The sequence below is a fragment of the Mus caroli genome, unplaced genomic scaffold (assembly GCF_978045245.1).
Source record: "Mus caroli unplaced genomic scaffold, Mus_caroli_1 scaffold_15, whole genome shotgun sequence".
NCBI lineage: Eukaryota > Metazoa > Chordata > Mammalia > Rodentia > Muridae > Mus > Mus caroli.
Genome location: NW_028227270.1, coordinates 45,113,517 through 45,129,486, shown reverse-complemented (window position 1 = coordinate 45,129,486; position 15,970 = coordinate 45,113,517). Strand labels below are relative to the sequence as shown.

At 41.2% G+C, this 15,970-nt stretch overlaps 1 protein-coding gene across 3 annotated transcripts in view; it reads right to left on the bottom strand.

The window, feature by feature from the left end:
• Window positions 1-15,970, bottom strand: part of Fam81b (family with sequence similarity 81 member B) — a 78,096-nt gene that overhangs the window by 42,637 nt on the left and 19,489 nt on the right. For all 3 annotated transcript variants that reach the window (XM_021180658.3, XM_085830944.1, XM_085830945.1), the window contains one exon: window positions 2,423-2,666. In XM_021180658.3, the coding sequence (XP_021036317.1) occupies window positions 2,423-2,666 (244 nt within the window). The remainder of the gene's footprint in view (window positions 1-2,422; window positions 2,667-15,970) is intronic.

Here is a 15,970-nt window from a genome sequence, read left to right as displayed (position 1 = left end):
ATAACACTAATGGAGTGTAAATTAGTGCAGGGCTTGTGAAGCCAATTTAGCAACATATATCAGGAGCTTTTATAGTGTCTACACCCTACTAATTCCATTTCCAAGAATATATATTGTAGAAATAACTTTACACATAAGGATATTTCAATATTAAGAAAATAATTAAGGAAATCATGATCTATAACTTATGTAAAAAGATTTTAGTGATGTGAGTTTATTTCATGCTAATGACTGTGGTTGAATTGAGAGTCTGTCTCCTAAGTAGAATGCTTGCAAGGACTAGAGGGAATTTCTCTGGGTGTTTGTAGAGACAGCCATTAGGTGGTAGGATTGTGAGGATATTTTCCTAGGTTTCAAAATTTTTTCCTAAACTTTCAAATGAATAATGAAGAAACATTGCTTTCAGTAACTAGGGAAAATCCCCTGCAATAAAGCATAAACATTTCCTTTACTGAGTAAAAATATAAATTAATTTTGAAACTTACAGTTTATTCCTAGTTAAAAGTCTTTTGTTTGTCTGGGTTTGGTGGTGCATGCTTGTAACCCCAGTATTCGGAAAGCAATGGCAGGGTCACAAGTTCAAGGCCAGCATGTCTCAAATAAGCTATTTGACCTTTAAAAGGATCAAGCCACTCACTCTGCTGCAATTGTGGGAAGATACCCTTCTACCAATTCATTCAAAGACTTGAGTTAAACATTATTTCATATTTCAATATCTCTTTAGAGACAAAATGCCAATAGACCAGCTGGGTTGATGACTCCAGTTTCCTTTAAAATATTGGAATAGGGTCCATTTCCCTATACAATATTCTTTAACTGAGTTCTTTACCAATGCTAGCCTAGTAGTTTCTGCTTTGCCACGTTTAATTTGATTACCTTAAAACTTTGAATGCATTTTTGTGGTCCTGAGGATCAGTGTCAGGACTTGCATGAGCGAGGCAAGTGTTCTACCACTGAGCAATACTTCCAGCTTTTGATTTTGCAAGACAAAGTCTCACAATGTAGCTCAGGCTGTCCTGGAGCGTGTGATTTTCTGGTAGCAGCCTGCAGCTGCTGAGGTTACAGGCATGTGCCAACCTGCCTGGGAAGTGGAAACAGTGTTCACACATTCAGTTTTATGACTTCATGGAGAGTTTTACATTTTCACCATCCTCTGGTTGCCTTGTGGCATCCACTAGGCCTACACATGAAGATTCAACTTACACCCACTAGACCTATACGCAAAGATTAAATTTACAGAAGCCACTTGTACTGAGTTAACCCCATGTGTGCTGTCTGGTTTTCTTTCTATTTAAAAAAAATAAATCTGTCTCAAAATTTCACTGGTACTTGATGAGGAAAGTACAGAGCAGAATATTGTTGTCACTTTTCATGGTTTTACAATTTCTGAACTTTTGCCTGAAGTATTAACTCCAGATCCCTTGGCCAAAAGTTATGCGGGTAGACTCATGATATATAAAACCCTTAGAACTCTGAACAAAAGGCCTGTAATTGAAATGTGTTTCATTTAATGTAGGAATTTTGTTTGATAAAAAACTTTGTTTCTTTTAACATATTAAAAATCATTTTTAGACAAAGCTTCACAGAAAATCCCTGTCTCAAAAGAGAGAGAGAGAAAAAGAGAGAGAGAAGCTTTTTGGGGGTTAGGAGGCTGGTGTGTGACTTAGCAGTGAATTAAACTAAATATAAGCCTCATGGAGATTGTACTATATGGAAGGACAACAGACAGACATACAATCTTATGCTCAGTTGTAAGAGCTATGGATAAATGTAAAGTTACTTGGGAGGCAGAGGCAGGCAGATTTCTGAGTTTGTGGCCAGCCTGGTCTATAGAGTGAGTTCTAGGACAGCCAGGGCTACATGGAAAAACCCTGTCTCGAAGAAAAAAAAAAAAAAGAAAGAGTAAAGTTTATGGGAGGCTGAAACTGTAGGGAAGGGGTGATTCTGATGTAAGGGAAGTGCTATCATACAGGGGAGCATTTGAGCAGGAACTTCAAGAAAATACAGAACATTCAAAGGGCTATCTACGGGAAAATGGTCTGACTACAGTGAGCACACAATGCCTAGCAGGGAGGCTAGCATGGCCAGAGAGAAGAGAAGACTGGGTGGCAGGGCCATTGTTGGCTTCAGTTTGTTGACGAATACACAAAGCTCTACTTCAACGTATGTCAGCCTTACAGACCTAGAATAGGAAAGCCTATGAGCCCAATGTCTGTCATACTAACCTGTTTTCTTTGGTCTCAAAAATGATGTACAGCATTTTCTAAGGAAAGGTTTGTTTTTGTTACGTTTTACCATAGTGAGCTGTCTAAAGTTTAACTTTCTCTGGAGTAGCAGCAGCAGTACATTTTAATTGAAAATTTATTTGGACGGTCAGTAGTCTTTGGTGGGTGGTGATGGCAAAACATAGAAACAGATGTACCTCAATGTTTTGGTTGAGTTTCTTGACGATGCTGGTGATGGTCTGTATGTGGCTTTCTAGTAACTTCCTGGCAAGAGATTCTTCTTTTCGAAAACCCTGGCTTCCATGGAGGCAAGCAGAGATGTCCTCCTTGATTCGGAAGGCCTGTTCAAGGAGGAAGGCTACGGTGCGCTCCTGGTTACTCAGCCTGTCTTCTAGCTGACTTGTTTGGTTGCTTGGCATGGCAGGAAGAAAGGGGCAGCCCCTGGTCAGAAGAAGGACACACCATAGTGTTACAAGAGTGAACATGGATCTGTCTCAGTCACTGTTCAATTGCTATGAAGAGACACCATGGCCAAGACAACTCTAACAAAAGAAAGTATTTAATTGGTGTCTTGCTCACAGTTTCATTCATTTAGATTTAGTTCATTATCATCGTGGTGGTGAGTGTGGCATCATGCAGGCATGAGGTAGCTGAGAGCTTTACATCCTGATTCGCAAGCAGCAGGCAGAAAGAGACACTGGGCCTGGTGTAGGCTTTTGCAACCTCAAAAATCACACCTCCTCATCTAGTGGTTCTCAACCTTTCTAATCCTGGAACCTTTTAATACAGTTCCTCATATTGAGGTGACCCCCAGCCATAAAATTATTTCATTTCTACATCATAACTGTAATTTTGCTACTGCTATGAATCATAATGTAAAGATCTGATATGCGGGATATCCAAATGGGGTTGCCACAGGATGAGAACCACTGCCTTAATCTTTCGTAAACAGTTCATCAACTGGGGACTAAGTATATATGAGCCTATGGGAGCTATTTCCATTCAAAACAAGACACTAGGAGCCTGAACTCACTTTCTTACTGCTACGTTTTCATTTTCTTTCCCATGTCCTTTGAAATATTCAAATGCTTGATTTGTGTCACATCTAAGGAATAGATGAGACTATGCCTTGGAACTGTATTAAATGTCTCATAGTTCTGGAGTTATTTCATATACAATGATAACAATTTTAAAGCCAAAATGGTAATAGTTGGGAAGGAATTAACAGTAACCTTAAGGAAGATGAGAGAAGCCTTCTTCAGTGATGTATGTCTTGGTATCCTTGTAAACAAATTCATATATATGAACTTGTATTTTTTTTAGGTTAAATATATATATACCAAAAATATATATACCAAACTGGGACCTGGGACCTGTAGGTAAAATGCCAGCTGTGCAAACATGAGGAGCTGAGTTCATATCTCTAGAATCCCCATCCAAGACCAGACACAGTGGGGAACACGTGACTTTATCCCTGGGGGGGGGTGGGGGATAGAGGTAGGCAGATCCCAGCCAGTTTAGCCAAATGATGAGCTACATGTTCAGTGAGAGACTCTGTCTCAAAGGATGATTGAGAAAGATACCTTATGTCAACTTCTGTCCAACATGCAAACACACAGACACACACACACAGACACACACACACAATACTGTTTACAGAGTTTCTATGAAGATCTGTCTTGGAATAGTAAGTAAAATGGCCACCACAAAAGGATTTTATAGCCAAACAAAACTGGACAGTACATACTATACAGTATCTTTCTCTTGGTGACTTATATTGTGCATTATCTTCTTAGAGTTTAACAGTATTATATTAGCTTCACAGAGAAGGAAAATGGTTTGTGGAATAGGTAGATAATTGCCTGAGGTAATTCTAGACACATGACTAATGTACTTGATTATTTTATTCCTGAGTACAGGTCACTGCCAATGCTCTTGAGTGCAGGTTTCTGACCTCTTTAAAGGCTACAATTTCATTAGATGTATGTAGAAGAATTATATTAACTTTAAACTAGTCTGTAGTGCTATTAAATTTCCTGGGGACTTTAATTTTGCTGTGGTCTAGTAAAAGCGTCTTTTTTTCCCTTGGGACTTTTGTTTGACACACAGAGCTCCTACAAGAACACTTTTTACAAAGGTGTATTTCAGTGTGAGACTTCATGTATCAGCTAGTGTTGTATACAGGTGTGCATAGTAAATACTCTCAAAGACTGTCATAAGAAAATAGGGAATTGGGTCTATGTAAGCAGAAGTCTAGAGGTTAGATGGCCCAACAGTGGTATATTAGACCAGGAAAGCCTTCAAACAGGAAAGCTCCTTTGGGACCCTCACCACTGTGGAGCATACCTTTACCTGCAGCCTGAAGGTACTTGTACCCCCTTGACATGCTATGCCTATATTTCAAACAGAAGAAACAGAGAGCAAAGAATAAAATGTTTATCAGGTGAGCTTGTCCAGTCTTCCTTCTTTAAAATGAGAACATTCTGGAGGATTCATCATGGCACCCTGTCGCTTTGACTGATTGAAACTATGGTGTATGGACAGATTCTAAGATTTAAAAGCAGTTTATGTGACTGTGAAAAGACTGATGAATCAAGCAGGCTGGAACTGGGGGGGGGGTCCCCAGCAATGTGCTGGTGAGATTACACACTTCAAGAGAGATCTCCCAGCCTTTGGATAATAACCAACTATAACCTTGTGAGGCCATCTGAGCCCAAATCACCTAGGGAGCCTCTCTAAACTGCCAATCCACAGAAATTGGGGGGAAATATTTGGTGTTTTATGCTACTATATTTTGCCAGATTTTGCTATATGGCAGTAGATAAGAAATAGAGAAAATGATGTACCCAAAACATTGGTGGCCTGAGATTAAGGCAAAGATTCTGGACACAAGGGGAGAACAGACATCATAGAGATTAAGCACTCAGAAGCTAGAGAGACTAGAAATGAGCTTGGGAAAAGCAGTTATTTTACAGATTCTAATCTGTTTTTAATGAGCAATGATTCCTTTAATCAAAGTTGCAATTAAAAAAACATTAGCTGTAAGGAAAAATAAATGAGATAGTGAGATTGGTATATATATACACACACACACATACACACACACACACACACACACACACACACACATATATATATATATATATATATATATATATATCATTGGTTAGACTGAGATATATCTAGAAATAGAGTATTGGGTGTTATCTGAAAATGTAGCAATAGTTGGAATTTGGGGAAGACAATGCAATTGACCGTGATTGGTGCCTTGTATGTGCATGCACATGTGTCATGGAGAAAACGCATTTTCAGTATTGTTGTTGAGTTTGATCTAGAGGCTAACCAGACCACATTTCCTAGCAACCTTATAGATACCAGGTGCGTATAGACACTCCACTGGGATTGTCTGTCAGGTAGAGACTTACAGTGTCTCAGTAGGTATCTAGGAAAGGGGGAGAAGCTGCTGCTGCAGAATCCGTGGTCTAAACAGAGGTCACATGCAAACATTACATCCTCACAAGCATCATTTACATAGAAAAGAACTGAGTTATCCATCTTGGCCCTACTCTACCCTACTGTCCACCTGGGCCTCTATTTTACCTCATTATAAACCTCAGCTATATCCAATCCTGGATGCTTCCTGACATTAACTAGAGGCCCGGGGCCTGGCATATGATCATGGAGAAATCTGGAATGTCTGAAACAGCCTTTGTTTTTATGGAAAATGTCTTCCTTTCTGCCCAGGAGTCCTAGCAACTGCAGAATCACTGGTGAGGCTGCCCCAAGATCATACAATTCTATTCTTAGCTCTAGATGGGGCTTCAGGGGCCACAAACAGCTTTAGCCACCTTGAGAACTCAAGACTTTAAAGAGGAAGAACCTCAAGAACTAATGTGACCACTGGCAGGTCCAAAAGGCACCCCAATTCCCCTAAAGGCAGTGATCACTCCAAGATGACAGTCACTGCTCTGTTTACGCTAGACTATAGGAGTAGCAACTCTCAGGAGCCAGTAAAGTGGGAGTCTGCCTGCCAGAAAGAACCACTTCCCTTGGCTATATCTGTGGTTACAAATCAAAGCCCATGCTGGCCTCCAGACTCCTTCAGTATCTATTGGCATGTACCTGGTTTCAAAGTTCACATTAGCATTCTGGCCCTTCTCACTGCCTCTTCTACCTTAAACCAGGACACAGGCTCCTCTCCTGTCAGCTACATCCTTCTGCTTCTTCCAGATTTCCTCGGGTTCCCCCCCTCCCCCCGCTCGTGTGTGTGTGTGTGTGTGTGTGTGTGTGTGTGTATGTGAGAGAGAGAGAGAGAAGAAGAGGAGAGGGAAAGAGAGAGAAGAGGAGAGGAAGGAGGGAGAGAGAAGAGAGGAAGGGAAGGAGGGAGGGAGGGAGGGAGGCAGGGAGGGGGAGAGAGAGCACGCCAGTGGTTTTCATTGAGTTCTCTCTTAAAACCATGGCAGCTGATCTACATCTGCCTTGAAAACACATAAATCAGCTGAGACAAAGCACAGAACCAAGGGACCTGAATGACTTAGGTCTTTGGGGTGAAATTTTTGGGTTGATAACAGTTTTGACAAAAATGTTGCTTTAGCATGACTACCCTTCTCTCAACCTGAGAGAGTTCCTATAAAAACTTGGAAGACCTGAGAAGAGAAAACTGTGAAAAACTCTGGAGCCGTGTGTGTGTGTGTGTGTGTGTGTGTGTGTGTGTGTGTGTGTGTGTGTGCATGTGCTCATGTTTAAGGAAATAGGTGAGTTTTTAAATACACTGATGTTATAATGTGCCTGCCACTTGTGCTCTCAGGAAGGAAGAGTTTATTCCCCTCCCAGGCTGGGCAGGCTTCCAGGAGGCAGCAGGTGGCCTGCTCTGGAACTTGCTTTAGTGAAGTCTCCTTAAGTCTCCTCAGATTCAATGAGGCAGCTTATATGCTGTGTGTGTGAACATGAAGGCCTTGCTTTGCTCTAAATGGCTTTGGAAGGCAATGTCCAGTTCTTTGGAGATGTTAGAAGGCCTCTGTGGCTTGGGGTAAGAGACAGGCAGTGTGTGGGGGAGGGTGAATAGGAAGCAAGCATTACCTGTGGCTTCTCTATTGCCCTGGGGACAAACTACTCATATGAAACTTGAGACTCTTGGGACCTTTGAGAAGAACCAGGCAGAACTGTAGGCTTCTGTAAAGTGCTGAGTCACAATAACAAGAAAACAGGAAGCACACGTGATCGGGACATTTCCTTCATGGGATTCCCCTTCCCCTGCCCCTGCAAGGCTCAAAGTGCAATGGCTCTCAACTTGCTTCTTGCCAAGTAGCAGAAAGTAAAGACCTGACAGAGGGCCCTTTGTATGTCTGACAGAGCTTGCCTGTGTTTCCCACCTCTAGGCTCATGGTCTTAGAGAGACAGATGATAAATATATGAAACATATGAAAATCTTTTCTCACCAAGACTATATGTAACAAACAAAGCACGTCTGTGATACACAAAGAGAAGGTAGATCATATGTTAACAATCTACAAAGGACCAGAATTCAGCAGGCACGTACGTGTGTTTTTTACCTTCTACTGCTGGGAGTGCCATTTTCTCTTTCCAGGTCTATCATGATTCACATGTCTAACTCACTGTTCAGGGGACACAAAACCTGAAAATTCTCATTAGGTATGTCTTAGACCTGAACCCATAACAAACTTCCTGGATCTGTGTACTCCAGCCCTGGGATTATAGACTTCTGCCACCACACCTGGCTTTTATTTGTTGTGGGTGCTGGGAATCTGAACTTATCTTGTGAGTACAAAACAAAAGGAAACACTGGGAAAAAAAAAAAAAAAACAGAAAACACCTGGCTGCTTGATGATTTTGTTCGGCCACCAAAGTAAGCAAACTCTAGATTTCATTGCTGTCATCATTATATAGGCTAATTCGTGCCTTTATAGTTAAGCTTTTTTTGCTTGGAGTTTCTGTTATGTGCAGGCAAAAGCAATGTTTCTGTACCTAGTGACTTAAAAATTACATCATTACTAATTTATTTTGTGTGTGTATGTGTGTGTGCACGTTTGTGTATGTGTGTGTATGTATATGTGTGTGAGAGCATGGGGTCTACACCACATGTGTGGAGGTCCTGGTAGCCCATCCTTTGCCTGCTGAACCATCTTGCCTGCTTGTATATTAGTGATTTACAAATAAGCATATAGCACTTAGTAAGTATTTACTAAATTTTTACTCTGTGACTTAGTGTAATTCAATGTTTCTCATAAAGACATTTGAATTGGTGATATGGGAGTACAGGGAGAATAGTAAAGTACAGATTTGTTGGTTCCATCAGAGACCTATTATAACAATGTTGGAGTGGGTCAGAAGAGCCATCATGTATGTATAAGGAAAGCACTTACATGATTCAAATGTTCCCTGAAGATTGAGCACCACAGTGTTGGGAGTGTGAGCCATGAATAAGAGAAGTCAGGATATAAAATGAGTTGTTGAAGTGTGAAACATGAGCTCTCATGTTCTGCAGACATTCAGAAACATGCTGGCAAGTTAGAAAGCACAATAGTCTGTGGATGAAATACAGGCTCCATCGTTGCTTTGAAAATAAGGGTTTCAGTTGCTGAATCTTCAAACAGGGCCAACAGGAATGGTCTGCTGTTTGGTTATGAATGGTGTGATAGTGAGAATCCTATGATAGCAAGAAGCCTATAGCAGGTATTAGACCAACCAGTGCCATATAAGTATGCTACAGTCCTGGGCTATAATGGACCCAAGTACCCTCTTCTTGGGAGATGCAATAAGCTGTGATCAAAATTGTTCTTATACAGAGCATGAAGAAGACCTTTCCCAGCAGAGAGACCAGTGGAGCAGGGCTGCCCATCAACTCACCTGTCTCTGGTCTTGTCTGTCAGAGTTGACTGAGTTGTATTGCTACTCTATAGGGCATGTTACTGCAGACACTATGGAGACAGCACATATTATCATGCAAATGTGTTTGCATCATGGAGACTCCTAAGGATATATGCAAGTGCTAGGCTACAGTTCTTCATTTCCTGTGGTTTTAAAGGCTTATTTTAAAGGTATTTTCTGTCTAGAGAGCTGTCTGGAAGGTTTCTTGTCATGCCTAAGGCTTTCTGTCACCTAGAGCATAATTATCATGCTTGTTAATAATGCTCACCATTTGTTAGTTTTAGTCACAGAATTCTCAGATGTCAAAGGCCTTGCTTTCTCCTGCCATGTCCACTGCTAAGGAAAGGTCTTTTCTTACTTGTGCAATAACCAGAAGAACAAATTTATGAATATGTTTAATGTAATGGAAATTCCTAATGGTACTATTATTCAAATCACTAGGTTACTCTCAAAGGGGTTATAAACTGAGAGCTTTCACTGGCAATTGTGTGACTATCCTTGTTTTAGAAACACAAAACCAAACCAGCTATATCTTAATATGCTACATTAAGGGGATCTTGTTTTAAATTTAACCTTGGAAGAGAAGAAATAACTCAATATTCCAGACATATCCAGATGGAATTACTAACCACAGGATAAAGAAATCCTGAGGGTCTCTCCAGAGAGGCTTTGCACACATCACTGACTGTAGCTGAATCTGAACAGATTTTCCCCAGACTCTGAGTTCTGCTTCCCTGGGAGTTGGTGTGACTTACACCAGCTGTGCTGTGGCTGGCAGAGACTCTGGTACACGGGCCCTCACTTTGCTGCCTATTCTGTCCCTGTGAAGAGAGCACTAAATTTACTTAGGAACTTCAGATAACCATTCTGGAAACCTGTGCAAGCCAGAGACAAAAACAGGAGAGCTTGAATCCTCTTCTAAACACAATAAAGCCATACTGAGAAGGTTTTCTACATTTTCAGGAGATCAACTTTAAGGATTAGTTGTATTCTGAGTTTAGAGCATCCTGTAAGAAAATGTAATGTAGAAATGTAGCCACTATTCTGATGGCTTACAAAAATAATTCTATGAGTATTCGCATTCTGTCTAAACTCCACCCCCAGTTACTTGGCAATAGCCAAGTAGGCTTGGCCGAGTATAAAAGGGGATACTTGACCTCTCCTCCCTCTCTCTCTCTCTCTCTCTCTCTCTCTCTTACCCTCTTGCCTCTCTCTTGCCTCTTGCCCCTTTGTGCCCACTCTCTCTCCATTCCCTTTCCCTCTCTCTCCACATGGTCATGGCCTGCCTCCACTTATCTACTCTCTCCTTTGCTCTGCCTTTCTCTGCCTCTACTACCCTCTTAACTCCCCATCGCCATGCCCTAAATAAACTCTATTCTATACTATACCTTATACCTATGTATGGCTGGTCCCTCAGGGGGAAGAGATGCCTCAGCATGGTCCCACTGAGGCACCTCCTTCCCCCACACCCCACGAGAACATATTCTTATAGCTCTTTCTCTTTTTATGATCACAACAATGAGAATATGGAAATGGTGAGTTAGAAATATGTATTTGATATAGTTTCTGCATTTCTTGTCTGTCCATAATAGGTTCTCCGTTGCTTGTCTATAACCAACAATAGGTTCTCCGTTGTAGATGGCCCTGGTGATGCCTGTATTTTGATGTTAATTCTGCTTTCCCATGAGAGGTTGTCTGGAACAAGGAATGAGTCATGTACTCAGGTGACTTCTTGTGAACCTTCCCTCAGATGAATAACCAATCACTGGGCGAGTAGGCAAAACTTCCAGGTTGGATGGACGAAGAGGAGAAAGTTAGAGGCTTTTTAGATGGGATAGCGAGCTGGGTGGAGAGATTTTGGAGCCCTGAGTCAGAGAGTCTCCAAGAGATAAGAACTGCCCCGCAAGACTGCCAGTGCTCAGAGTAGCTGGGAGAAGCTGGGGAACTTAGAATATTTAATATTTCCTGCAACAGGGGGTGAACCAACATGTTGGGCAAGAACCCACTAGAAATTTAAGATTATTTGCCTGAGAATTAGAATTTTATTTTATTTTTATTTTTATTTTTTAAGTGAGTAGCTGGGTAGCGCTGGCTGAGACAAAGATTTTCACCCACGGTTCAGAACCAGGATAGGGAAAATTAGTCACTGACTCCAAGTAGAGAGGACAGTGATAATTACCTGTTATAAGAGGTATTAATTAATAAATGTCTGTGGCTCCAGGTAGAGAACTGAACAGATATATGGTGTAACAGAATGACTGCTCTAGGAAGAGAGCCAAGCAGAAAGAAGGTATAAAGATGTATTGCTCTAATACGCCTCACAGGATTCTCAAATTCTGTCTAACATGGGCTCCACGTGAATCTTGGGTTATTAGCCATTAGTTATTGCTTGGCAAAATAGAAAAGGCCTAAGAATAGGCACATACAGTATTTTAGTTTACTTCATTTGTTTTGGGTTGTTTTAACTTTCAAAATGGGTGTGATTTTGAGTTCTGTGGTTATATTACTCCTCTGGGAATATAAAGGTCAACATAAAGGTTTTCTGGTTATTGGCTCAAGGATACGCCGATTGGGGAGAAAGGATTTGTCTTTGCATTTTTAGAGAAGGTGATTAGTGTCTGTCCACCTTCCAGAGTAACGTGGATCAGATTTGATAGAGGGAGCCCTTCCCCCCCAGACAGCTAGATTCCAGAGAATCAAAAATGAAGTAATCTTGATGGTACCAAAATTTTGTTTTGAGATTTGTATATTACAGAATATACAGCTTTGGCGAGTCTGATCATCAGACATGCTAAACTGACCTGCTTGAACTCCTGATGGTTTGGACTTTCAGTCGGATCCAGTCAGGACACACATCAGAGACTAATACAATCATTGGTGTGACCTTCTTAAGGCCAACCAACTCCCCATTTTCCCTACCCTCCCCCTTTCAAAAATATCTCAACACCCATATTCAGCTTGAAGAAGTTATGAACAGTTGTTGTCCCAGTTCCCTTGGCTTTGGAGGTAGAGGTGGTTATTCTTTCTTTTTTTTTTTTTTTTTTTTTTTACATATTTTCCTCAAATACATTTCCAATGTTATCCCAAAAGTCCCCCATACTCTCCCCCCCAATTCCCTACCCACCCATTCCCATTCTTTTGGCCCTGGCATTCCCCTGTATTGGGGCATATAAAGTTTGCAAGTCCAATGGGCCTCTCTTTCCAGTGATGGCCGACTAGGCCATCTTTCGATACATATGCAGCTAGAGACAAGAGCTCCGGGGTACTGGTTAGTTCATTATGTTGTTCCAACTATAGGGTTGCAGATCCCTTTAGCTCCTTGGGTACTTTCTCTAGCTCCTCCATTGGGGGCCCTGTGATCCATCCAATAGCTGACTGTGAGCATCCACTTCTGTGTTTGCTAGGCCCCGGCATTGTCTCACAAGAGACAGCTATATCTGGGTCCTTTCAGCAAAATCTTGCTAGTGTATGCAATGGTGTCAGCGTTTGGAAGCTGATTATGGGATGGATCCCTGGATATGGCAGTCTCTAGATGGTCCATCCTTTCATCACAGCTCCAAACTTAGTCTCTGTAACTCCTTCCATGGGTGTTTTGTTCCCAATTCTAGAAGGGGCATAGTGTCCACACTTTGGTCTTCATTCTTCCTAAGTTTCATGCATTTAGCAAATTGTATCTTATATCTTGGGTATCCTAAGTTTTGGGCTAAAATCCACTTATCAGTGAATACATATTGTGTGAGTTCCTTTGTGATTGTGTTACCTCACTCAAGATGATGCCCTCCAGGTTCATCCATTTGGCTAGGACTTTCATAAATTCATTCTTTTTAATAGCTGAGTAGTACTCCATTGTGTAAATGTACCATAATTTCTGTATCCATTCCTCTGTTGAGGGACATCTGGGTTCTTTCCAGCTTCTGGCTATTATAAATAGGGCTGCTATGAACATAGTGGAGCATGGGTCCTTCTTACCAGTTGGGACATCTTCTGGATATATGCCCAGGAGAGGTATTGCTGGATCCTCCGGTAGTACTATGTCCAATTTTCTGAGGAACCGCCAGACTGATTTTCAGAGTGGTTGTACAAGCTTGCAATCCCACCAACAATGGAAGAGTGTTTCTCTTTCTCCACATCCTCACCAGCATCTGCTGTCACCTAAATTTTTGATCTTAGCCATTCTGACTGGTGTGAGGTGGAATCTCAGGGTTGTTTTGATTTGCATTTCCCTGATGGTTAAGGATGTTGAACATTTTTTCAGGTGTTTCTCTGCCTTTCGGTATTCCTCAGGTAAGAATTCTTTGTTCAGTTCTGAGCCCCATTTTTTAATGGGGTTATTTGATTTTCTGGAGTCCACCTTCTTGAGTTCTTTATATATATTGGATATTAGTCCCTTATCTGATTTAGGATAGGTAAAGATCCTTTCCCAATCTGTTGGTGTTTTTTTGTCTTATTGACGGTGTCTTTTGCTTTGCAGAAGCTTTGCAGTTTCATGAGGTCCCACTTGTCAATTCTCAATCTTACAGCACAAGCCATTGCTGTTCTATTCAAGAATTTTTCCCCTGTGCCCATATCTTCAAAGCTTTTCCCCACTTTCTCCTCTATAAGTTTCAGTGTCTCTGGTTTTATGTGAAGTTCCCTGATCCACTTAAACTTGACCTTAGTACAAGGAGATAGGAATGGATCGATTCGCATTCTTCTACATGATAACAACCAGTTGTGCCAGCACCATTTGTTGAAAATGCTGTCTTTCTTCCACTGGATTGTTTTAGCTCCCTTGTCAAAGATCAAGTGACCATAGGTGTGTGGGTTCATTTCTGTGTCTTCAATTCTATTCCATTGGTCTACTTGTCTGTCACTATACAAGTACCACGCAGTTTTTATCACAATTGCTCTGTAGTAAAGCTTTAGGTCCGGCATGGTGATTCCACCAGAGGTTCTTATATTCTTTAGAAGAGTTTTTGCTATCCTAGGTTTTTTGTTATTCCAGATGAATTTGCAGATTGCACTTTCTAATTTGTTGAAGAATTGAGTTGGAATTTTGATGGGGATTGCATTGAATCTGTAGATTGCTTTTGGCAAGATAGCCATTTTTACAATGTTGATCCTGCCAATCCATGAGCATGGGAGATCTTTACATCTTCTGAGATCTTCTTTAATTACTTTCTTCAGAGACTTGAAGTTTTTATTATACAGATCTTTCACTTCCTTAGTTAGAGTCACGCCAAGATATTTTATATTATTTGTGACTATTGAGAAGGGTGTTGTTTCCCTAATTTCTTTTTTTTTTTTTTTTAATATTTTTATTACATAATTTCCTCAATTACATTTCCAATACTATCCCAAAAGTCCCCCATAGCGCCCCCCACTTCCCTACCCACCCATTCCCATTCTTTTGGCCCTGGCATTCCCCTATATTGGGGCATATAAAGTTTGCAAGTCCAATGGGCCTCTCTTTCCATTGATGGCCGACTAGGCCATCTTTCGATACATATGCAGCTAGAGACAAGAGCTCCAGGGTTCCGGTTAGTACATCATGTTGTTCCAACAATAGGGTTGCAGATCCCTTTAGCTCCTTGGGTACTTTCTCTAGCTTCTCCATTGGGAGCCCTGTGATACATCCAATAGCTGACTGTGAACATCCACTCCTGTGTTTGCTAGGCCCCGGCATCGTCTCACAAGAGACAGCTATATTAGGGTCCTTTCAGCAAGATCTTGCTAGTGTATGCAATGGTGTCAGCGTTTAGAAGCTGATTATGGGACGGATCCCTGGATACAGCAGTCTCTAAATGGTCCATCCTTTCATCACAGCTACGAACTTTGTCTCTGTAGCTCCTTCCCTGGGTATTTTGTTCCCAATTCTAAGAAGGTGCACAGTGTCCACACTTTGGTCTTCATTCTTCTTGAGTTTCATGCGTTTATCAAATTGTATCTTATATCTTGGGTATCCTAAGTTTTGGGCTAATATCCACTTATCAATGAATACATATTGTGTGAGTTCTTTTGTGATTGTGTTACTTCACTCAAGATGATGCCCTCCAGGTCCATCCATTTGGCTAGGAATTTCATAAATTCATTCTTTTTAATAGCTGAGTAGTACTCCATTGTGTAAATGTACCACATTTTCTGTATCCATTCCTCTGTTGAGGGACATCTGGGTTCTTTCCAGCTTCTGGCTATTATAAATAGGGCTGCTATGAACATAGTGGAGCATGTGTCCTTTTTACCGGTTGGGACATCTTCTGGATATATGCCCAGGAGAGGTATTGCTGGATCCTCCGGTAGTACTATGTCCAATTTTCTGAGGAACCGCCAGACTGATTTCCAGAGTGGTTGTACAAGCTTGCAATCCCACCAACAATGGAGGAGTGTTCCTCTTTCTCCACATCCTCGCCAGCATCTGCTGTCACCTGAATTTTTGATCTTAGCCATTCTGACTGGTGTGAGGTGGAATCTCAGGGTTGTTTTGATTTGCATTTCCCTGATGATTAAGGATGTTGAACATTTTTTCAGGTGCTTCTCTGCCATTCGGTATTCCTCAGGTGAGAATTCTTTGTTCAGTTCTGAGCCCCATTTTTTAATGGGGTTATTTGACTTTCTGGAGTCCACCTTCTTGAGTTCTTTATATATATTGGATATTAGTCCCTTATCTGATTTAGGATAGGTGAAGATCCTTTCCCAATCTGTTGGTGGTTTTTTTGTCTTATTGATGGTGTCTTTAGCCTTGCAGAAGCTTTGTAGTTTCATGAGGTCCCACTTGTCAATTCTCGATCTTACAGCACAAGCCATTACTGTTCTATTCAGGAATTTTTCCCCTGTGCCCATATCTTCAAGGCTTTTCCCCACTTTCTCCTCTATAAGTT